Source organism: Zingiber officinale, chromosome 8B (assembly GCF_018446385.1).
Source record: "Zingiber officinale cultivar Zhangliang chromosome 8B, Zo_v1.1, whole genome shotgun sequence".
In the NCBI taxonomy this organism is placed as follows: Eukaryota; Viridiplantae; Streptophyta; class Magnoliopsida; order Zingiberales; family Zingiberaceae; genus Zingiber; species Zingiber officinale.
The window spans coordinates 101,811,031-101,835,890 of NC_056001.1; the positions used below are offsets into that span (position 1 = coordinate 101,811,031).

The 24,860-nt window shown below is 39.0% G+C and overlaps 2 protein-coding genes across 10 annotated transcripts; both read right to left on the reverse strand.

The window, feature by feature from the left end:
- Positions 1-3,653: 3,653 nt before the first annotated feature.
- Positions 3,654-4,887, reverse strand: LOC122016073 (heavy metal-associated isoprenylated plant protein 39-like). 3 transcript variants are annotated; one of them, XM_042573244.1, is made up of 3 exons: positions 4,634-4,887; positions 4,445-4,520; positions 3,654-4,371 (listed from the first exon to the last, which is right to left on the reverse strand). In XM_042573244.1, the coding sequence occupies exons 1-3, from the start codon at positions 4,637-4,639 to the stop codon at positions 3,920-3,922; spliced, it is 534 nt and encodes a 177-aa protein (XP_042429178.1). In that variant the 5' UTR covers positions 4,640-4,887; the 3' UTR covers positions 3,654-3,919. The 3 variants fall into 3 exon arrangements, with proteins under 3 accessions (XP_042429178.1, XP_042429177.1, XP_042429176.1); XM_042573243.1 differs by having other exon boundaries at positions 4,616-4,887; XM_042573242.1 differs by having other exon boundaries at positions 4,445-4,696.
- Positions 4,888-5,073: 186 nt separating this feature from the next.
- Positions 5,074-13,309, reverse strand: LOC122016072. Of its 7 annotated transcripts, XM_042573239.1 has the most exons (7): positions 12,862-13,302; positions 12,146-12,216; positions 11,795-11,865; positions 7,441-7,965; positions 7,272-7,362; positions 5,721-5,829; positions 5,102-5,548 (listed from the first exon to the last, which is right to left on the reverse strand). In XM_042573239.1, exons 1-6 carry the CDS (start codon positions 13,004-13,006, stop codon positions 5,758-5,760), a joined length of 975 nt encoding a protein of 324 aa, XP_042429173.1. In that variant the 5' UTR covers positions 13,007-13,302; the 3' UTR covers positions 5,102-5,548; positions 5,721-5,757. The 7 variants fall into 7 exon arrangements, 4 of the variants coding, with proteins under 4 accessions (XP_042429173.1, XP_042429172.1, XP_042429174.1 ...); XR_006121038.1 differs by lacking the exon at positions 5,721-5,829 and having other exon boundaries at positions 5,074-5,548; positions 7,466-7,965; positions 12,862-13,308; XM_042573238.1 differs by lacking the exon at positions 5,721-5,829 and having other exon boundaries at positions 5,113-5,548; positions 12,862-13,298.
- Between the last annotated feature and the right edge of the window lie 11,551 nt (positions 13,310-24,860).

The window sequence follows — 24,860 nt, forward strand, 5'->3', positions numbered from 1 at the left end:
GGACTTCATGTCTGCCTGGCTTCACTCACCAGGACTTCATGTCTGCTGGCTTCACTCACCAGGACTTCCCTTCTGCCTAGCTTCACTCACTAGGTCTTTCACTTGGCTTCACTCACCAGGATTTCCCTTCTGCTTACTCACTAGGTCTTTCACCTGGCTTCACTCACCAGGATTTCTCTTCTGCCTAGCTTCACTCACTAGGTCTTTCACCTGGCTTCACTCACCAGGATTTATCTTCTGTCTAGCTTCACTCACTAGGACTTTCACCTGGCTTCACTCACCAGGATTTCCAGTCAAGTATCCAGTCAATCTTGACCTACTTGACTCTCTTTCACATATGAACAATTGCACCTGCAATCTTCATGTATTGACTACATGTATTGTCAAACATCGAAACCACAACATCAACACAACATCAAGACTCGAGCTTGACTCAATTCAAGCTCAGTCAACACGGTCAACCTTGACCTGGGGAATATTGCACCAACAATAAAGTCCAAACAGGTTTAGAGGACTAAATGTTTAGTAGGTGAGTGAGGTAAGTCACTAGAGGAGAGTGATCCAGTGAGAACGGGTCTTAATTAGAGACTTTAGGCGTTGATCCAACTTAGATCAATTTTGAAAGTTTAAACTGAGACCAAGACTAGCTAGATCATGGTCTGCAAGATAGGATCTAATTAATAATTACTTTATCTTAACTATGCTAACACTATTTTGTATGGTATATTTTATTTTATAGATTAACACTTTTTGCAGGGGTGAAATGCATTTTAAGCCACAGATGAACAGTTCTGTAGGCGCCCTCGCACGTTGGTTGAAGGCGCTCACACACGTTGGTTAAAGGTGCCCTTGTGAACGAGTTGGAGACTCCCTAGATCCAAAGGAGGCACCCTCGCGCGAATGAACTTTGAGAATAAAGTTCTCATGGCAGGGAGATGCCCTGGAGTGTGCTAGAAGAGCCTCAGAGTGCTTCGGAGGCACCTCAGAGCGCTTGGAAGGTGCCCTCGAGTTGATAGAAGTTGTGGTTCACACAACTTATTGCGATTGAAGTTTACGAGATCAGTTTTGAAGTTGGAGGCACCTCGGATGAGGATGGAGGTGCTCTCAACACTCAATAAAAGAGTTATTTGACCAGCAAAACATACACAACTTATACACATTCTACAACCTCGCATTGCTGCCGCATTCAAGTTTCAATGACGCAAGAATGACATGATGCCACTACATGCTCAAACAAGCCTAAACTTTGGTAACGTGTAGTTATTACGTAATATTTCAATCACCTTTTTCTTGCATATTAAATTCTAAGGTTGGTAGTTTTGTTACCAACCTAATTTGTTGTAAAGAAGTGATTTGATAGTGAATTACTCATCGATAGGTTCAATGAAACCTGGGTATTGGAGTATGAATCGCTAAAGGCTCCGAACCAAATAAAAACTAATTGAGTCTCCTATTCTACTTCTCGTGTTTTTGTTTCTTTCTTTCTGCTGCACTTTGTTTTAAATTATTAAAATTCTCTGGTTTTAAAAGACATGTGATTCACCCTTTCCCCTCATGTGCATCGATCCTACAATCACAGTCCAGTCAGTCAAATTACGCCTCTTTCGACTAAACTTGAAAGGGTAGACTTGTGATGCAACAAAGTTTTGCAGTCCTACGTGTCCAGTATGATAGAAAGTCATGTTGAACTATTAGTCAAAGTGAAGATGAAATAGATGCGCTTATGGAAGGTTAAACTCATCAGAGAAGGAACTCAAGCTGAGTCCAGTAAGCCCAATACCCTCATTCCAGAGATACAAAGTCAGCCAAGGGCAAATCAATTACCATGGCCCCGATCTCGGCTTAAATCTTGACACCCCTTTTGGCTCAATCTTAGGTCCTTGCCCCATCTCTCAGTCTTGACAATAAACTACCTCTCAGTCCCCGCTGACATCATCTCTATCTCATCTAGGGCTGTAAACAAGCCAAGCCGAGCCGAGCTTTGGGGTGTTCAAGCTTGTTTGATAAGATAACCGAGCCGAGCCGAGCCGAGCTTAAAATGAACCAAGCTTTTGAAATGAGTGTTCAAGCTTGGCTTGGTTTATTTTTTATGAGCTTGAGCTTGTTTAAAGCTTGGCTTGAGCTTGGTTCGTTTAGATGTTATCAAGCTCTCAATTCAAGCTTGGCTTGAGCTTGGTTCGAGCTTGGCTTGAGCTTGGTTTGAGCTTGGTTCGTTTAGATGTTATCAAGCTCTCAATTCAAGCTTGTTTGATTGTTTGAAACTTTTAATTGTTTGATTGGTTATTAAGATTGATCGTTTAAATTTATTTATTTATTTTATTATTTATTTAGCATATTGAAAAGAATTTTATTAATAAATATGGTTCGTGAACATTGTTCACGAACGCTGTTCACGAACATTGTTCACGAACGTTGTTCACGAACATTGTTCACGAACGTTAACGAGCTGAACACATATGTGTTCAAGCTTGTTTGTTTAGCTTAACGAGCTGTTCAAGCTTGTTTGTTTAATCAATCTTATGTATAATGAACGAACATAAACAAGCTCTTATCAAGCCGAACACCAAGCTTGTTCACGAACATTTGGTTCATTTACAGCCCTAATCTCATCCCCATTCATGGACGCCCTCTCTCTGCATTGTATCCCGACATTGTTTCAGTCTCAGTCTCGGTTTCATATCCTAATTTTGTCTATTCTTAAGGTCACTCCACATTGACCTCATATTTTTTCGTCCTCAAGACAGGCCTACGCCCCATACGGGCTCGTTGATAATAACTATAAACATAACAGGACGCATGCCATCCTGAGAATGAGGGAGTAGTTACGAGGTTGTCAGATCTGGTCTTCTTGATGTTCCCCTACAAACACATGGCGTTGGATGAACGGAGCGACAACTAATAGTTGTCGGATATGATCCCCTCATCGCTCCCACAATGATCATATTTCGGCTGACGTGAAGATGCTCTCCAGACAACCATTTATAGACTCACGAAGGTAATAATGAGATTTCGCCTTTTTTGCCACACCAAGGTAATGACGAGGGAGCCTCAATTGCTTGAAACCCTAGATAAAGTTCTACCCTTCTTCTCCATCTTCTTTTTCTCGCATATCACCTCAAGTAAGCCCTATCTTGAGTGTCAAAGTGGCATCGGGATTCGTCCCACGCCTAGTTTAACTCTTTTTTGAAGTGCATTTCAAGCACTTTCATCTCAGTCATCGACGAACGTCAGAGAAAGCGTGCATCAGCAAGTTCATTGACTGGTGGCTTGACAATCCATGGTATTTGACCGGAATACATATCATCATCACTTGAGATCCAACAATAAGGTCCTTAGTTGTAGACACAAACTCATGTAGACCTTCATCTTCTCTTGTTGGCTTTGATCACATGATGTTGCATAGACTCTAGACCTCTATGAGCACTTTCCGAGTTATCATAATGGTCGATGAAAAATTTTTATAGGGTAAGATCGATCACCTGTAGAATTAGTCGATTTGAAGAACGGGATACATAGATTAATAAAAAAAATTGAGACTAAAGATACAAAGACAGGTAATAAAACATTGCCCACACTTCATACAAACGAACTATCGACTTTTCCTACACTCCTCCCTCGACATCGGTAAAGAAAACAATCGATCACCTCTAACATTCTCCAACATTAAAAGTGATTTCCAAGGAGAAAGTCTCTCTACAACATAGTCGCGCATAAGGTCATAGTAGTCGTAAATCCCAAAACATCATCTAGGCTTCGGAAAGCAATTAACCATTTACAACTAAATTCAGAAATCTCACTGGGTCATTCACCAAAACAAGCTTGAATTTCTGTATGTCATCATCACTTGGGATCCAACAACATAGTCCTTAGTTTCAGACACAAATTCATGCAGAACTTCATCTTCTCTTGCTGGCTTTGATCACATGATGTTGCACAAGTTTGGATTCTCCTGAGCACTGGGCACATAGTAGTATTGTGTGGTTGTGTGAGGATTGTAGTAGTGCATTGGTGGATTGTAGTAGATTTTGTAAGGATTCACAGTCTCTGGTGCCATTTCTTCATGGTGTTCCTTCTTGGCGATCACCTTCTTGGGCTCCTCTTGCTTAGTCTCCTTGTTCCTTTCCTTTTGGGGTTTCTCCTTGGCCTCCTCTTTCTTCTCTTCCTTGGCTTCTTCCTTCTTTGTTTCCTCTTTCTTTGGTTCCTCCTGCTTTGGCTCTTCCTTCTTCTCCTCCTCCTCCTCCTTGGCTGGCCCAATTGAGACCACATCCGTGTGCCAAAATTTTCTCAGTTTGGTAACAACACTCACGGGATCGACCGATCCTATCACTGTCATTGTTTGCGCTTTCATATCGATTCCGATCGAATCGATTCCTGTTTAAAAAAATGTAACAAAATTACTAGAAAGTGATCAAAGAGGGGAAAGAAAGAGGGAGATGTGGAGTGCCTTGATGGATTGAAACAGCCTTCATGGCCTTCTGCTTATCCTTGATATCATTCAACTCCAATTTAAGCACCATTTTCTGCAAATAAAGATTAGAACTTGGCAGAAAATTTTTCATTTTAACTAAAGAGAAGTTAGTAATGTTCTAAAGCACCAAAAATAAAATAATCTTACAAAAAGAGCTACACCAACCTTCATCGCTTGAACGAGAGGAGTAAATAGAATGGAATCTGAATGAACGAAACCAATTATATAGAGAGGGTGTCGTTTTGCCCCAGTTTAGTGAGAAAAAGATGGTGGGTGTTTCGTCAATTTGGCAGTCATTTTGTCCACGAAAGAAGAAAACTGATACACTGTCCAAAGTACAGATTGGAGGTGTTTCCTTTTCATCGTCCTCTGAACTTTATTCGCTTCTGTGTATTTGTCCAATTTCTCTCACTGGGCACATCGCCGAGTCGTTTCAAGTATAAATCATTAATCAAATATGTTTGCAATTTTTCAGTTTGCGTGCCAGAGGGTTGTCCTTAGTGAAGTGCTTTTATAAAAATTTAATAACAATAAGAAACATCCAGATTCCACTCAGAGAAGAAAACTGGACATACAGAGAATATGAAATATCCAACGTTCACTGAAACACGTATTATGTATATGCAATTAGCTTGAATTAACTAGGAGAATTTTGGGCAAGTTTCCAACTCCAGCTCCTGCAATAGGGTTTATGAGCCAAGAAACTAAATTAGCTTCCACTATAAGTGTTCAAGTCACAGGTTATCTTCTGTCAGCACCGTTAAATTAGTTAAGCAACAGAAAACTAGATAAGCAAACCAATTTTGGTTATTGCAGAGTCGCGAGTCATGAGTGGCCATGCGGTATATAACCAGACATGTAGTTCATGAATACCATTTGACACAAACTGCTCTGATACAGGGAAGTGGACCAGGCAATATGATGCTTCAGTGGTATAGTTAGCAAAGTCCCCTTTATTTAAAAAGCCAGTACTGGATCAGAAGTATGTTAGAATCAAGCTCCATATTTAGGTGCTTTCCAAAGCTTAAACGCCACCTCATAGAGAAAGCGATCAGCAAGTATTGCGAGGTTACCACCATGCTGAATGGCAAAATGAAAGCAAATGTCAAGTTACACATCGTTTAGACGATAGATATTGCATAGAAAATCAAGGGATACAATGCAATTTGCAGCTTCTTTTTGCATGAACTAGAGACAGACTAAATCGCCCATAGATGACGTTCAGAACAAAGAAATTCATCTGGTTTATTACCTGAAATCAGTCTTGTACTCATGTTTGAAAGTAATAGTCACAGGCAAATGTGAAACATGCATTCCTCTTTCTGAATATCAAGCAGGCATCCTCTTTGATTGGGGGGCCTCTATTATTGCTTCCATTATTTTAAGCAAAATTAGAGTCAAATCATCTTAATTTTCAGTTGGAAGTTTAAGTTGATTTCAAATTCATCAAAAGTTTGCATATAACTTATACTTATCCTGCACAAATTTACTGTAAAGGTTTGTTTCCAAATAAGCAAGAATCACAAAATTAGATAGTTTCTCATTAATCATCAACCTTGGAAGTCCTGCTAAAATAATCACTTACCAAGTGGGCAAAGCTATTCATAGAATATATGTTATTTACTTATTTGGTATATTCTAACAATAAAAATTACAAGATTATAGTTACCAAAATAATTTTTAAATTTTTATTTAATTAAATAAGGATGCAGACTTGATGTTGATGTCAATATTTAGCGTACATAAAAAACAAGACGGGCATCCATTGATGATTTAGAGAGAGAAAAGGCACATAGATATTTTGCCAAAAAAACATATGAAATCATGCTAAAGTAATCACTCATCTGAAAGCAAATCAGAGAAAGATCTTCTACTTATATTGACTTTTTGAAATTCCTGATAATAAAAATTAAAAGTATTTGTTATTGCTAAACTTTTTTTTGTTCCTATTCACTGAATCCAAATGCAAAGTTCATGTTGATGTCATATGTTTATGACAATCTAAAATAAAAATTTATAAATATTTTCACTTTGTTTTTCAATTTGATATTTATGAAAAATAGGACATAATACTGGATTACTAATATTACTTGAAATCTTGAGCCTTGTTCAAAGGGCAACTCGATCCACAAAGCTCCCGCTAATACAGGTCCATCCTTGACCTCTAGATCCCACAGCCATAACTTTACAGTTATGTCAAGACTCCCCTTCGGCCCTTCTAAATCTTCAGTCTTGTTTGAAATAAATAAATCAAATTTTCATATTTTTACTTCAATATTATTTTTTTTTATAATATAGCATATTGGCATAGGTAAGTTAGTTTATCTAGCCAACCAAACAATCTTAAAGGGCTTCTACAGGTACCAAGGACTATAATTAAGAAACTCAGGAAGCTAATCTAAATTGTAGGAAAGCGTTGTAAGCCAAGAGAAAGGTCACTCCAGATGACCTACACGGGTTCATGCTTCAAGGATGTTTTTACTTATAGAAAAGGCTTAAAAGGATGACTGATATATGGCTTGAGCACTATATTCCACAAAGAACATATAGGTTTAGCCACCAAGAGAGCAAGCAATAAAATATGGTATCGATTACTTGATGCCTTATTTAAAAATTATAAAAGCGCAGAAATTTACTATTGGTTAAGAATAAAAAAATTCCTAGAAGGCTGACACATAAGGAAAACATTTTCTTCAACTTACCCCAAAATAATAAGCATGCATACAAAACTTGCAAGGATCAATAAACAAAGTATCAAATTAACTGAAACAAAACATTGTACTTAGTCAAAAGCATTTTATACCTCCCTAAAATCATCAAAACAAAATTTCATGGCTATATCCCGGCGGGTTACACCCTCCTGCCACTGGGCAATCAACATTGGATGGTGATGCCTGCGATTAAGTAATAGGTGATGAACAACATATTCCTAACCATATTTAAGCAAAGATCATAACAAAATTAACTTAAACCTGATGTCAGGCAATATGTTTCCACCTTTCATAGTGTAGCTTTGGTGAGGACAAAGTAATAATAGATCAGAGTTTGTTTCCGTAAATAAGTTCAGATTCAAGGAGCAACTCTGGTCACTACCAGAAACAGCACCATAACTTAACACAACAGAGAAGTGTAGACGAGAAGCCACCAGTGATCCAGGATGAGCAGCATTCACTACTCCACCAACTAACTTGTTGAAAAAATTAATATCGGTGTTGATGGCCTTCCCACTTTTCTCATCATTCAATTTATGATCTGGTGTGATGTGCAAAAACACTAAATCATAATCATAATCTTCAAGGACTTCTCCGCCTGAAAATCCTAGAAGCTTCAGCAATTCAAGCACAGTAGCATTGTTGTCAAAATTTTCATAGGGATTAACACCAGCATGAACCCTCTTAATCAACTCAGAAAGTTGTGAAACAGTAAATCCAAGTTTTGAAGCAAAAGATCCAACATCAATGCAATCAGTAAATATGGCAGCTCTGAGACCCATAAACCTGAATAAAAGTAAAGAAAATTAGCCGACTTTCACATCCAAAAATATGTGCTTTAAGATGTTGCAAAAATTGTCATCTATAAAAATATGTAGATATCAACAGCATAATTACAGATGATATTAATATTTAAGAATAAAACTTAGAAAATATCAACAAAGTATAAAATAAATCATCACAAAATTTATTACATAAGAGACAGCTAAAAGAAGAAAACCACCATCCAGACAAATTTGCTCTTCTTTTAACTGGCCCACTAGGCTGCCTATTAAAATTTGAAAAAGGATTATTAAATCAACTTGGTTGAACACAAGGTCAATACAATTATATAATGCATATTAGAGATCAAATAAAACAAAACCATTAAGAGCAACTATGGAGTAAGAGCAAAGCAACAATGGTGCATTACATATGTATGAACACAAGCAAGCATAAGAGCACAGAATGCAACTCAAGATGTGAGTTGTCTATAGAGAAACTTTGGCACTCCTTCGGAGCAGTGTATACATGTCACTACAAACTCAAAATTATCCTCATTCAGATTATAAAGCATGCAGTTGACAACTTGGACCTAAACAAAGGATCGCAACAGAAAATATACTGATAAGTTAATTTAAATAATATACTTATTATGTTGATTATTCTTGGCTAACAAATTTTGATTTATTTATTCTCTTAATTTCGCACTATTGCTACCAATTAATTTGGACTAATTTGCAAAAAAAAAAAAACTGATTGATGTAGCATGATTAACTATTTACATAATTATCATACTTATGCATTAGTTCTGTTAACTGGTTATTTTGGTTTTAATTTTAATCTACAATTGTTTTCCTGTATGAACAATTCTAGGAGTTGCGTAGAACTAATTAATTAATTGCATTTCACCTATGTTTGATTTTGATTAGAATCTTAGGCTCTGATTTAATTAGATTTCTGCTTCATTAAATGTTAGGTTTTTATTAATAAATGGTTAATTACGTTGGCATAAAATTTCTGATCAGTTAATCTAGAATACTTATGATTTGATTTAACTCTGTTTAATTCTGGACAAATCAATTAACCTTGATTAAATTCTGAATCATATAGATATGAACCAAGAACCTGAGACAAGATAAAATCAATCCAACTATTATAAAACGTTTCCATAGAGAAACAGAGCACGGTTTTTCCTTTCTAATTTCGATACATATATTCTAAACATCTATTGTAGCCTTATGTTAGTATATTTAGACACTTGTTTAGCCCTGTAATGCAGAACAATACTGATAATTTGTTTCATGTGGTTGTCCCCTAGTGGAATCCAAGTTTTAGGCAGGAGAAGGTTCACTATCCAATGAATGATAATGGTTGATGGTGCATTCTTGTACAGGTGCAAATACTGTTCCGAGGGTAGACCATTTGTGTCATGTGTTTGCATTCTATGCTCTTTTGCTTACTTGCATTCATGCTTCGTATATGATTCTAAAGGCAACTCGGTGCACGAAGCTCCCGCTATGTGGGGTTCCGAGAAAGGATCCATTGTACGCAGTCTTATCCTATTTTTTGCAAGAGGTTGTTTCTAGAATTCGAACCCGTGACCTTTTAGTCACAAAGCAACAATTTTACTATTGCGCCAAGGCTCCCCTTCAAAGGGCAACCTGGTGCATGAAACTCCCGTCATGTAGGGTCCCGGAGAAAGATCCATTGGACGCAGTCTTCCCCTGCTTTTTGCAAGAGGTTGTTTCTAGGATTCGAACTCATGACCTCTTGGTCACAAAGCAACAACTTTACCATTGCGCCAAGGCTCCCTTTCTTGTATATGATTCTATCATAAATATTTCACTCTTACTCCCTCATGCCTAGTTTTAGTTGTTTGTGTTGGTGCAATATCCCTCAGGTCAAGGCTGACCTGGTTGAAGCAAGCTTAAGTCTTGGTTTAGGTTTCGATGTTTGACAATACAAGACTTTGATGATATGGACAAGTGCAGGTGCAGTTGTTCATTTGGGGAGATTGTTTGGTGTAATTCCCCTCTGATCAGGGTCTGATCAGTTTGGTTGGAGAAGAGTCAAGTAGATCAAGGTTGACCAGATACTTGACTAGGAAGTCCTAACTGGGATGTTAGGCAGTAAGTGAAAATCCTGGTGAGTGAAGTCAGGTGAAAGACCTAGTGAGTGAAGATAGGCAGTGAGAAAATCCTAGTGAGTGAAGCTAGGTGAAAGACCTGGTGAGTAAAGCCAGGCAGAGGAAAATCCTGGTGAGTGAAGCCAGGTGAATATCCTAGTGAGTGAAGCTAGGTGAAAGTCCTGGTGAGTGAAACCAAGCAGAAGAGAAGTCCTAGTGAGTGAAGCTAGGCAGAATGGAAGTCCTGGTGAGTGAAGCCAGGCACGGGGGAAATCCAGATGGGTCAAGATTGACTAGACATCTGGTGAAAGTCCAAGTAGGTCAAAGGATTGACCGGATACTTGGCATGATGAAGAAAAGTCCAAGTGGGTCAAAGGGATTGACCGGACACTTGGTGAGGGAGTCCTAGCAGGTCAAGGGTGACCGAATGCTAGGCATGATGAACCAACAGGTCATGGATTGACCGGATGTTGGTTTGGGGGCTTGGGACTTAGTTTTGGGCAAAAACCAATGTCCGAATCGATCAGCCGATCGATTGGCTGATGCCCAATCGATTGGCCGATCGATTTAGAAGGTCCCCGCGACAAGCCTCGAGTGGGCAAGTCGCAGAGCGCACAGAACGCCTCTGGATCGATCAGCTGATCTATCCAGAGGTCCCAATCGATCAGTGGATCGATTGGGAAGCTGCGTTTTGTCGCGATAAGCCCTGGATCGATCGGCAGATTGATCCAGGCAAATTCCCAGAGCACAGAGGCGCTCTGGATCGATCCGTTGATCGATCCAAAGCCTCCCCGATCGATTGGAAGCATTCCAATCGATCGGGATCCGACCGTTGGCGTTGTATTTAGCTGCAGGCATTCGATTCCTTCGGGACTTCTTCCGAGCTCTTACACGATTCATCTCAGCAACTCCACAGCTTCTCCACAAAGTTCAGATCGCCAGTTCTTGAAGGTTCTTGGAGGTTTTCCAAGTCAAGAGGCGGATCTACAGCTGAAGAAGAAAGCTAGGATTAGGGTTTCCTTGTAAGCTTGTGCTGTATTTTGTTTCCCTTTCCTGTTCTTCTTGTAGTGTGAACTTGTAGGGCTTCTCCGCCTTTGGTAGTTACTATAAAGGAGTGTTATTCATAGTGGAGGGTGTGTGTGTGCGTGGATCCTTGGACTAGTCACCTCTTGTGAGGTGGATACCAAGTAAAATCCATTTGTTAGCGTTGTATGCTTTTGTTTCTTTGTATTTCCGCTGCACATCCTTGAAGAAACAAGCAACGCCGACCACAAGCATGCGACGAGCTATTCCCCCCCCCCCCCCCCCCTAGTTATTTTTCGGTCCCAACAGTTTGTATTTTCATTGATCTCTAACATTAATTATATCACTGTTTGGCCTTGACTTTAAGAAATCCTATTAGGCCATAGTGATAGTCAATTCCTTCAATAATTTTTTTTTCAAAATCTAGTGAGTGGCCTAGTGAGCTAGCTGCAAAGAAGAACAGGTTCATCAGTAGGCAGTTGTTCTCTTCTTTTAGCTTTGTCTTATGAATTGTAATGACGACTTGCTTTTAAAGTCTGCTAAGATTTTCTATGCGGTATGTTTTAGATGTTAATATTATGTTTGACTATGCTCTCAAGTCTACATATTTTATGTGAATGGAAATTGCTGAAACATCCTAAAGCACACATGACAAGGTGTAATGGGATGCAACGCTAACTGTGTCAGAAGACAAAAATGTTGAACCTTTGTGAGATTGTTGGAACTGACAAATCATCTTTATCCTTGCTGATATTCATTTCAGCATGATGTCCCTTCTGAAAGAAAAATAAAACCAGTAAAAAGTCTAAATAATGGTGCTTTATGTTTTTTTTGTCCTTTTTCCATTTTTCAATTGTTCTTGTTTCTAAGTTAGGCATTTTAATGTGAACATGATGTAATTATACATAGACAGCCACCTGCATCTCCATTAAAAGAATATATCATGTTTTCTATTTATGTAAAACAAAAATTACCAATAAAATCTCACCATTGCCATTAAAAGAATATATCATGTTTTCTATTTATGTAAAACAAAAATTACCAATAAAATCTCACCATTGCCGTATAAAAGTCATATACATCCAATAGCTGTGCTATCTCTCTAATTCTTCTGGCATTTTCTGATTCTGAGAATCATATACAAGTGAAATTAAGAAACAAATCAATTTAACCAGAAAATTTGAAATAACAAAGGCTTAGACTACTATGATCCATGTACTGGAAAGACTCATAAAGACAATGTGCCACTTCATATTCATCAAAGTGTGAGACTCGCTTCACTTTCCCCTCAAAAGGAGAATACAGTTTTATCAGACAACCAAAGTCCAACTGTCATCCAACAGTTATATTACATGAGATCGTACCTAATCACAGTCACACGTCTGCAATCACAAACTTCTTTTAAATTTGGAGATAACTTAGGATGTAAACGTAAATCAGATCAGAACCTGTATGACATCAGACATAGAACATCAAGAACAGTTCAAGTAGATGATAGTAGTATGACTGAGAGGAAAACAGACAGGAAGGCAATAGAGTATCGATCCCAGTTCAATTTCAACCCTAAGCGCTCTTCTACAGAAGATGATTTCCTAAAGGATCAGCTTATCCTCGTGTCCAAATACCAACATTGGAAATTATCTGCCCGCTCAAAACCACAAGCACGATCATCTTGAATCGCACAGATCCGTTATCGTCTGGAAAGACGCGAAGCATCGAGGATCGGTAACTGCCGCAGGAGGCGGAAAATAAAAGAAGAGAGACGGCATTACCCTGTGCGTCCGGGGGATCTCTGAGGGAGAGGAAGCCGCAGGAGGCGCGGGAGACGAAGGAGTGGAGATGGGAGTGCAGAGGGGAGACGAGATCGGCGAGGCCGTCGCCGTAGACTACCAGAGCTCGGCTCGCCTTGTCCGCCATCGCTTTCCTCCTCCTCTGATGCGAAACGCTGCTGATGGATGAGATCGGGTAAGAATGGGGTTAAACCGAGACCGAGTCAGGTTCGAAACGGTTCATTATTGTTTATTATTGTTCTCATTCCAAGTGTACGCTGGAAGTTTTGGTGATGGAAAGCTCTCGATCGTCTCGCCGCGGCACGGCGTGGCGAGGTGGAAGCGGGGGGGAACGCCGCGTAGCCCTCCGCCCCTTGTCGTCTGGTGCTGCTGCCACACCCAACCTCGTTCAATGCGTCGCCACCAGCACAGTCTTTCTTTTGTTCATACTTTGGATTTGGGAGCGTCAATACGGACAAACAATTAAATGTTTATATGACAATTGTCCATGATCTTCAATGCAACGGCCAAGCTGTTATGCCCTGTTTACTTTGAGTTGAGGAGGGAGAAAGGAAAGGAATTTCTATGGAAAAAAAATATCTTCAAACGAAGACAAAGGAAAGAACAATAAAAAAAGGGACAAGGACTTCCACAATGGTTAATTTTAAGGGATATTATAACTACTTTAAGATGTTAAAATCATTACTGGTGGGTGTTAAGCCACTGTGGCATTGAACGAGTTTAAGCAATAGAACACGTTAAACGCCTTTCTTTATAAAAAAAAATAATAAAAAATAAAATATTATTTATTAAAAAAATATCTCAGCACCTGTGCTGGTGCTGTACACACAAGGTGAGTTTATTTTAAAATTTTAAATTTTAAAATTAAAAATTTTAAAATTAACAAATGAAATTGTATATGACATGTAGACCCATACTTCTTATGAGGCCCACTAATATAGATACTCTCGGATGAACGTCCATCACCCCTCTCCCATCTTTTTTTTTTATTTTTTTTAAACAGTAATCATTTGATTTTTATATATACTTTTTATTATTTTATTTATTTATAATTTATTTTTATTTAATTCAAATTAAATTTTAAAAAATCAAAAATTTATAACGGCTAGTTCAAAATCTCATCTATAAATACTCATCAATATATACACATATTTAAAATATATTTATTTAATATGATATAATTTTAAGATGATTGAGTGGAGGACTCATAAATAATGAGTATTAATATTAAAAGAAATATGGGTGAAAAAGATATGTTATTATAATGAGTATGTGGCATTGGACCCCATGTTTTTTTTGATGAGATGACAGGTGTTATAATAGGAGTGGGTTGTAGATGCCCATGTTAAAAACATGCTATTTATTCACTAAAATTTTGTAAATAAAATTTAATTTAATTTAATCTTGAAAAAACTCTTACATCCTAAATTCACGGTCAACTCAAATCTACCCGATCTAAATTTAAACTAATAAAAAAAAACTCGGACCTAAAAAATCCCAACCCAAACTAATTTTTTTCGGATCGACTCAGATCAGATTTATTTTTGGCACCCATAAGGTTACCCTACGCAAGCAGCAGACTGTGTCACCCTATGTAAACGACTGTGTAGGCCACATGAGCAATTGGCCATGCGGGTTGCATGAGCAACCGATTGTCCCTTTGTGCGAGCGTCCATGTAGGTCGTGCCACCCTACATAAGTGGCTGGTCATGCCACCCTATGCAAGCGCCCTGTCATGTGCCCTACACGAGCAGTCATGAGCGGCCTACCATGCCACTGTCGTGTGCCCTACACGAGCAGTCGTGAGCGGCCTACCATGCCACCCTAAGCGAGCAGTCGGTCGTGCTGCCCTACGCGAGCGATCGGGAGCGGCCGACCATGTCACCCTACTCAAAGCAGTCGACTGTGCCACCTTACGCGAGCAGCCGACTGTGCAGGTCGTGCCACCCTATGTGAGCGGTCGGCCATGCAGGTTGCGTGAGCAATCGACCATGCAGGTTGCGTTAACAACCAGTCATGAAGGCCATGCAAGTGACATCATAGGGTTGGCCATCACTACAAGAAAATTGATTTTTAATGACGAAAACTTAATGAGGGTATGGAAAATGGTCATTAAAACCATAATTGTTGAAGTTTTTATGAGGGTAAAAATAAGCATGGTTAAAAAGTTAAATTATTAGTGACGAATTTTTAATTTCGTAACTATAGATAACAAATCCCGTCATTATGTGAATACAAAATAAATCCCCTCGTAATTGAGTATTATTTTTAGGCGCCAAGTTTTTCATCAAATTTTTCAACAAATAAAATTTTTATTAATATTATATTATATTATATTAAAAACATATATAAAACAATATGCTTGTACGTTATCTATAGTTCGATTATATATAACACAAACATATATATGTTTTGCAAACATGTATATTTGTAAAATAAATTAATTATGCTTGTGTTAATTTGTAACACATTATATATTTGTAACACAAAACATATATAATACATTATATTATATATTCGTAACTATATATGCTTGTGTTAATTTGTTTTCCACCGAATTTTTAAAAACTATTAAAAAATATTATTTTTTCCAAGTTAATTCGTGTTTTAATTGTAACGCTTTTTTTTTGCCCTAGGTGGTCGGGTTTGTAACGATCACCCTTCTTACTACTACTACTCTCTAAAGATGATCATTACTTAACTACTAACTCTACTTAACCGGTATGATTAAATATCACATGGAAACCCTACCAAAAAATTTCGGCAGAGTCTCCCCTGTACCGGTGACCAAATCTATAATACAAACATAGTATACGCAGCCACAGACGGCTGGAACATATTTTCCACAACCACACAGTAATAAAAATCACAATAAAAACAAAGAAACTACTCTAGCAATAGCAATGACTACATCACTCCACAAATAATAAAAGAGACTAGCTAGACATGCGGAAATAAACTCAACTATAATCCCAAATGTAATACAACATTAACAGAGGACTAAAAGAAAGTCTAGACAATTTTGCCAGCTACTTCTGGATCTCTCCACAGTCCAGACATCACACACCTTCATCACCACCACCATCATGTCGCCTTCCTTTCATATCTTAGCTTTTCCTTTATCTGCCGTAGGAGGAAAAAAAAAACAAAAGATCTATAAGCAAAAACGCTTAGTAAGTACTAATCTATCTCACAAAAACATCGGAGTGCATAAAAAGAATGCAACAATACTAAAACTGAAATGCTAAAAGCAAAGCTGCATGTACTCATGGTATACAGAAATAAAACTGAATACTAAACATGCTCACTAACTGACAGGAAAGTAATGAAACAACTACTGTAAGCTTAGAATTAAAGAACTAAACTTTTATTGATTCTAAGCATAAAACTTGTTTCATTTTCTTATATCTTTATACCAGAAATTAATCTTTTAATTTCTCTTTTACTTTCTTCTTCTTTTCTTTTCTTATGCTAGAAATTAATCTTTTAATTTCTCTTTCACTTTCTTCTTCTTGTTCTTCTTTCTTCTTTCTTTTTCTTTGGGCCCAGGCTAGTACCATCTTTGTTTTGCGCGCTCTCTAATAGTGACTGGGGTAGCGAGCCTCCAGCCCTATGAGGATAAAGACCTCGGTCTTACCAGGGCCAAGACCTCGGAATTGGTCACCTGGATTTGTTTAACGACAACCTCGGAAGTCGGGTACTAGCCTCTTACTTTAATTTACTTGTTATCTCTTTTTAACTAGACTTTAGTCTTTTTCTTTACTCATACTTCTCATACTCTTTTATTAGAGCTTATTAGAGTCCTGTAGAGGTATCTAACAGGTATAGGATTACAACTAACTAAGCATGCTATATAAAAATAACATAAGGGAAGCAGATCTGAACTCTCTAAGCATGTCATAAAACAAAGCAAAGGAAAGCAAATCTGAACTTACTAATCATGCTATAAAATAAAGCAAAAGAAAGCAACTTTGAACTTACTAATCATGCTATAAAATAGAGCAAAAGAAAGCTAATTCAAACTTGCTAGTCATGCTATAAAATAAAGCAAAAGAGAGCTAATTTGGACTTTCTACACATGCTGTAAAATAGAGCAAAATAAAACTAACTTGGACTTTCTGAACATGCTGTGAAATAGAGCAAAAGATAGCTAACTTGGACTTTCTAAACATGCTGTAAAATAGAGCAAATAAAAGCTACCTATGTTCCACTAATAGCATTGAAGGCTATACTCGGGCACATGGAATCAAATAGAAGCTACTGTGTTCAAATAATGACACTTAAAGGTTGTACACACACAGTAATAACAATTAAAAGCTGCTATTAAGGAACCACACACTAGAATTTGGCTACTATACTACTGTAAGCTAACATCTAGTACACAGAATCATAGATTATGAATACTACATCCTTAGCAAAGACCCGGATCATAAAGAAAAATGGCACTGCAGCCCTAATTGATCAAGCTCGGTACAACAAGCCTTAACACAGCAAGGAAAAACAAAAATCCAAAACTAAGGAACAAAGCTCGCTGAATTGAAACCTAATAAATCAAGCTTACTTATTATCAGAATTAAGAAGCCTAACTACTTGCCAAACCCATGGAAACCTATTCCAACCGAAACCCCTTCTTTCTTCTTTGATTCACAGCAGCAAACACAACCAACCGGCTGTACATTTAATCCGAAAGCAGAGAAAGCAAGGAAACTCATGCAAGCTTCGGAAACAAGAAGAACTACTTATCCAAGACTCACCGCAGAAATCATCCAATAGGGAAACTCACGGCAGATTCAAATCAAGGAGAACTTCAATCCGAAAACAAGAAAACGAAACCCTAATTTCGGAGCAACTCCTACCACAGGTGAGTAGTACTTACTCTTGCTTTTAGGACTTACAACCGGAAAGAAGGAAAGGAAGCTTCTAGGGTTCGGGTAGCTACTTTTCCCGGTGATCCCTTTGTGCTCCCAAGTTCTCCTCTGTCGAGACAACCACCCGCGGATGAAAACCAGCCGGAAGGAAGCTTCGTCGGCGCCGGAAATTGAACCCCAGCCTTTTCTTCGCCGTCGCCCGAGCAGGAGCAAATCGCCGCGCGTGGGAGGAGAGGAGATTCGGGAGAAAAAGAAAAATAACCTAATCCCTCCTAACTTAACCTTTTATAACTAGGTCTAACTTTGGGTTCTCATTATAACTCAACTATATTCGCTTCCCTTCTTAATCACAAAACCACCGCAGACCAGTTGGCTGGCTTGGTTTGGTTACAGTCGGGTTCGAGTCTCACCTTCAACAATTTTTTTTTGTCAAACTTCTTTCTTTTTGTAACCATACTAAACGACCTCCAAATATTACATAAAAATACTCTAAAAATTCCTAAAAATCTCTGGAATATTTTAAAAGCGTTTTCAAATATCTTTATGGACATTTGAAACTCAGAATAGGGAAAATTGGGTCGTTACAATCCCCCATACCTTATAAAAAGTTCGTCCTCGAACTTAGAATAGCTCTGGATACTTCTGTTTCATGCTGTCCTCCCGCTCCCAAGTGACTTCCTCATGCTTCTGGTTCTGCCAGACGACCTTCACTAGTGGTACTTCTTTGTTTCTCAATCTCTTGACTGCTCTGTCCACTATCTGTGTAGGTCTGCTCTCATAACTAAGATCCTCTTGGATCTGCACTGACTGAGGCTGAACCACTTGGCTCGGGTCGTGGAGACACTTCTTTAGCATGGAGACATGAAATACATTATGTATTGCTGACATGTCTTGTGGTAAGTCCAGCTTGTAAGCTACTTTCCCAATCCTTTCTGTGATCAGGTAAGGTCCTACATAACGAGGACTTAATTTGCCCTTCTTGCCAAATCTCATCACTCCCTTCATAGGAGCGACCTTGAGAAAGACTGAATCCCCTACTTGGAATTCAAGTGGCTTACGGCGTGTGTCAGCATAACTCTTCTGTCTACTCTGGCAATCTCAATTCTCTGTTTGATCTTCTAGATAGCCTGAGTAGTCTCATCTATCAGCTCTGTCTGTATGCCCAGTTCCACTTCCATCTCTCTTCTTTCACCTGCTTCTTGCCAACAAATGGGTGATCTACACTTCCTACCATACAACGCCTCATAAGGTGTCATCTTGATGGTGGCTTGATAGCTATCGTTGCAGACAAACTCAGCTAAGCATAGATACTTGCACCAACTTCCCTCGAAATCCAGCACTTCTAAAATCTGATTTACTCGCTCTGTCTGTCCCTCAGTCTGAGGATGGAAAGCTGTGCTGAACTTGAGTTTGGTGCCTAGTGCATTCTGAACGCACTCCCAAAAGTGTGAGGTGAAGCGCCCATCTCTATAAGAAACAATAGATTTAGGGACTCCATGAAGTCTGACTACCTCTTTAACATATAGCTGGGCCAACTGCTCTATAGAGTGGGACACCTTGATGGCTAGGAAATGAGCAGACTCGGTCAATCGGTCTACTATTACCCATATTGCGTCATATCCCTTTGTAGTTCTTGGAAGACCTGTTATGAAGTCCATGGATATATCTTCCCATTTCCATTCTGGTATTGGAAGAGGCTAAAGAACTCCTCCTGGTCTCTGGTGTTCTGCTTTGACTCTCTGGCATGTCAAGCAGCTACTGACATACTTAGCTACATCTCTTTTGAGTCCTGACCACCAAAACCTCTGTTTCACATCTTGGTACATCTTGGAAGAACCAGGATGCATGGAATATGGTGTACTGTGAGCTTCCTCTAAAATCTTCTTTCTCAGTTCCTCATCATTGGGCACGCAAATGCGACTCCCCTGATAAAGAATTCCGCTATCTGTTACTCTAAACTCTGAGTTGTCTTCTTTTTGTATCCCCTGCTTGATCTTCTGGATGTCCGGATCTTCACTTTGCTTTCTCTGTATCTCCACAAGCAATGTAGACTCTAAGGTCAATGCAGAGAGCTGTCCTTCGATAATTTCAAATCCGGAATCTAACAACTCCTTCTGCAGTGGCAGGGCTAATGATGACAGAGACATCAGGGATGCACTGGACTTTCTGCTTAGTGCATCTGCCACTTTATTAGCTTCGCCTGGGTGGTAGAGAATTTCACAGTCGTAATCTTTGACCAACTCCAGTCACCTGCGCTGTCTCATGTTTAAGTCTTTTTGAGTGAAGAAGTACTTAAGACTCTGATGCTCTGTGAAGATTCTACACTGAACTCCATACAAATAATGTCGACAGAGTTTAAGTGCAAAAACCACAGCTGCCAGCTCAAGATCATGAGTAGGGTAGTTCTTCTCATAATCTTTGAGTTGTCTGGAGGCATAAGCTATGACTTTTCCTTCTTGCATGAGTACAGCTCCTAAGCTCATCTTGGAAACATCACTGTAGATGTCGAAACTCTTGTCACTCTCTGGAACTGTCAAAATGGGAGCACTGGTCAGTCTCTTCTTCAACTCTTGGAAACTCTGCTCACATTTATCTGACCATTCAAACTTCTTGTTCTTTCTGGTGAGGGTTGTAAGTGGAGAGGCTATTCTGGAAAAGTCTTCCACGAATTTCCTGTAGTACCCAACTAAACCAAGGAAGCTTCTGATCTCCCTGGCATTCTTGGGTCTCTTCCAATTCTTGACCGCTTCTACTTTGGATGGATCCACTTGAATGCCTTCTCTAGAAACGATGTGACCTAGAAACGCCACCTGCTCCAACCAGAATTCGCACTTTGAGAATTTAGCATAAAGCTGCTTTTGTTAAAGGGTCTGCAGAACTATTCTCAAGTGCGTGTCATGCTCCTCTGGGATTCTAGAATAGACTAGAATGTCGTCGATGAACACAATGACAAATTTGTCATGGTATTCTCTGAACACTCTGTTCATCAGGTCCATGAAAACTGCAGGTGCATTAGTCACACCAAAAGGCATGACTACGAATTCGTAGTGGTACCCAGAGCGCAGGTCTATCTTTGAGAACACTGTTGCCCCTCTCGGCTGATCAAATAAGTCATCGATCCTGGGAAGGGGGTACTTGTTCTTGATGGTCACTTGATTCATAGCTCTGTAATCTATGCACATTCGCATAGATCCATCTTTCTTCTTGACAAACAACACAGGAGCTCCCCAAGGTGAGTGACTAGGGCGAATGAAGCCTTTGTCAAGTAACTCCTGTAGTTGTGCTTGTAACTCTTTCAGCTCTGCTGGAGACATGCGATACGAAGCTTTTGAAATTGGACCGGTACCAGAGACCAATTCAATCTCAAACTCCACTTCTTTGTTGGGAGGTAGTCCAGGTAGCCCTTCTGAAAATACCTTTGGATACTCACAGACTACCCGAACATCTTCCTGCTTGGGTCTTTCTTGTTATCTTTGTCCTTCCAGTTCTGATTACTTGACTGGGGTCTCTGTTTCCCCACTGTCTTGTCTTCTATCTTGACTGGCTTGTGTTGCGCTCGTTGTGCTTTGATGTTGTTCAGATAGTGCTCTCTCTAATACCCTGCTGACCAGCTCTTCACCAATCTATGGTCGGTGAGTTTCACTACTCACATTAGGTGCTATTTCTGGTCTCAGCATTAGGAGCATCAGTCTGACTCGTTCTTTCACTGTACTTACTAACTATAGGCAAAGGTGAGCTAGCCTGTTAAATCTTTTGATCGCCTCTTCTACCGGTAGGTCACCTGGTCTAAATTCTATAAACTCCTCATAATGTTTATTGGTGATCCGTTGACGGAAGAATTCTTCGTAAAACTCTATCTCGAAGTCAACCCAGCTCATCTGGTTGACTGCTCTCTTACTCTTAACTCGCTCCCACTACATACGAGCACCTCCAGATAGGCAGAAAGAGGCACACTTAACCTTCTCGACTTCTGGTCAGTCAAGAAGCTTCATTGTGCTCTCAAATGTCTTGAACCAAGCCTGGGCATCCCAGGGCTCAGTCGTGCCTGAGAATCTTTCTGGTTTCAGCTTCAGCCACTAGATGGGGTATGCTTCTTGTCTTCTAGGTGTTGTGGCGACTTCCAGGGCAACTGATAGAACTTCAGTGACCACTAGAGTTTCCACATTAATGGTTGGGGGGTGGGAGGAGCTGACTTCTGATTGACCATCAGATTGGCAATCACTTGTTACTGCTCTTCTACTTGTCTCTGAAGTTGAGCAACAACTTCAGAGAGATTAGGCTCAGTTGATCTAAGCTCTTCGTTCTCCTGATCTTGGTTCTCAGTACCAGCGGTACGAGGACGTCCTCTTCTTGACATCAAGTCAGGCAGAGGAAAAGAAAACTTAAAATTATCACTATACTTTCTAGGTATATCTTACTTATACATAATTCTTGACTTTCAACACCTATGAGTAGGTACTTCTAAACATTTCTCTATCCTTTCTAAACATACATAAATATGAATAAAGAAAAGGGAAACTAAATCTTTTATCTTACTTTAGTACTAAAAAAAAAAACAAGTACTCTATACTACAGTTAATAATAAGGAAAGCAGAATAAAGAAAGGATTTAAATACTTTCTTACTTGGAGACGGCAAGGATGATGCTGATGTGTGTGTGATGCTGGAGAATGGAAACTGCTCTGATACCAACTGTAACGATCACCCTTCATACTACTACTACTCTCTAAAGATGATCATTACTTAACTACTAACTCTACTTAACCGGTATGATTAAATATCACATGGAAACCCTACCGAAAAATTTCGGCAGAGTTTCCCCTGTATCGATGACCAAATCTATAATACAAACATAGTATACGCAGCCACAGACGGCTAGAACATATTTTCCACAACCACACAGTAATAAAAATCACAATAAAAACAAAGAAACTACTCTAGCAATAGCAATGACTACAACACTCCACAAATAATAAAAGAAACTAGCTAGATATGCCGAAATAAACTCAACTACAATCCCAAATGTAATACAACATTAACAGAGGACTAAAAGAAAGTCTAGACAATTTTGCCAGCTACTTCTGGATCTCTCCACAGTCTAGACATCACACACCTTCATCACCACCACCATCCTGTCGCCTTCCTTTCATATCTTAGCTTTTCCTTTATCTGCGGTAGGAGGAAAAAAAAACAAAAGATCTATAAGCGAAAACGCTTAGTAAGTACTAATCTATCTCACAAAAACATCGAAGTGCATAAAAAGAATGCAACAATACTAAAACTGAAATGCTAAAAGCAAAGCTGCATGTACTCATGGTATACAGAAATAAAACTGAATACTAAACATGCTCACTAACTGACAGGAAAGTAATGCAACAACTACTGTAAGCTTAGAATTAAAGAACTAAACTTTTATTGATTCTAAGCATAAAACTTGTTTCATCTTCTTATATCCTTATACTAGAACTTAATCTTTTAATTTCTCTTTTACTTTCTTCTTCTTTTTCTTCTTACTTTTCTTATACCAGAAATTAATCTTTTTATTTCTCTTTCACTTCCTTCTTCTTGTTCTTCTTTTCTTTTCTTCTTTGGGCCCAGGCTTAGTACCATCTTTGTTTTGCGCGCTCTCTAATAGTGACTGGGGTAGCGAGCCTCCAGCCCTATGAGGATAAAGACCTCGGTCTTACCAGGGCCAAGACCTCGGAATTGGTCACCTGGATCTGTTTAACGACAACCTCGGAAGTCGGGTACTAGCCTCTTACTTTAATTTACTTGTTATCTCTTTTTAACTAGACTTTAGTCTTTTTCTTTACTCATACTTCTCATACTCTTTTATTAGAGCTTATTAGAGTCCTGTAGAGGTATCTAACAGGTATAGGATTACAACTAACTAAGCATGCTATATAAAAATAACATAAGGGAAGCAGATCTGAACTCTCTAAGCATGTCATAAAACAAAGCAAAGGAAAGCAAATCTGAACTTACTAATCATGCTATAAAATAAAGCAAAAGAAAGCAACTTTGAGCTTACTAATCATGCTATAAAATAGAGCAAAAGAAAGCTAATTCAAACTTGCTAGTCATGCTATAAAATAAAGCAAAAGAGAGCTAATTTGGACTTTCTACACATGCTGTAAAATAGAGCAAAATAAAACTAACTTGGACTTTCTGAACATGCTGTGAAATAGAGCAAAAGATAGCTAACTTGGACTTTCTAAACATGCTGTAAAATAGAGCAAATAAAAGCTACCTATGTTCCACTAATAGCATTGAAGGCTATACTCGGGCACATGGAATCAAATAGAAGCTACTGTGTTCAAATAATGGCACTTAAAGGTTGTACACACACAGTAATAACAATTAAAAGCTGCTATTAAGGAACCACACACTAGAATTTGGCTACTATACTACTGTAAGCTAACATCTAGTACACAGAATCATAGATTATGAAATACTACATCCTTAGCAAAGACCCGGATCATAAAGAAAAATGGCACTGCAGCCCTAATTGATCAAGCTCGGTACAACAAGCCTTAACACAGCAAGGGAAAACAAAAATCCAAAACTAAGGAACAAAGCTCGCTGAATTGAAACCTAATAAATCAAGCTTACTTATTATCAGAATTAAGAAGCCTAACTACTTGCCAAACCCATGGAAACCTATTCCAACCGAAACCCCTTCTTTCTTCTTTGATTCACAGCAGCAAACACAACCAACCGGCTGTACATTTAATCCGAAAGCAGAGAAAGCAAGGAAACTCATGCAAGCTTCGGAAACAAGAAGAACTACTTATCCAAGACTCACCGCAGAAATCATCCAATAGGAAACTCACGGCAGATTCAAATCAAGGAGAACTTAATCCGAAAACAAGAAAACGAAACCCTAATTTTGAGCAACTCCTACCACAGGTGAGTAGTACTTACCTTGCTTTTAGGACTTACAACCGGAAAGAAGGAAAGGAAGCTTCTAGGGTTCGGGTAGCTACTTTTCCCGGTGATCCCTTTGTGCTCCCAAGTTCTCCTCTGTCGAGACAACCACCCGCGGATGAAAACCAGCCGGAAGGAAGCTTCGTCGGCGCCGGAAATTGAACCCCAGCCTTTTCTTCGCCGTCGC

Coding starts and splice junctions, on each gene's coding strand:
- LOC122016073 (XM_042573242.1), bottom strand. CDS start 4,559: ATGAAAAATTTTCTGCCAAGTTCTAATCTTTATTTGCAGAAAATGGTG. Junction 4,372..4,444: donor GGCTGTTTCAATCCATCAAG/GCACTCCACATC, acceptor TTTTTTAAACAG/GAATCGATTCGATCGGAATC.
- LOC122016072 (XM_042573238.1), bottom strand. CDS start 13,006: ATGGCGGACAAGGCGAGCCGAGCTCTGGTAGTCTACGGCGACGGCCTC. Junction 7,966..11,794: donor GTTCCAACAATCTCACAAAG/GTTCAACATTTT, acceptor ACTTTTATTCAG/GTTTATGGGTCTCAGAGCTG. Junction 7,363..7,440: donor AACATATTGCCTGACATCAG/GTTTAAGTTAAT, acceptor ACTTAATCGCAG/GCATCACCATCCAATGTTGA.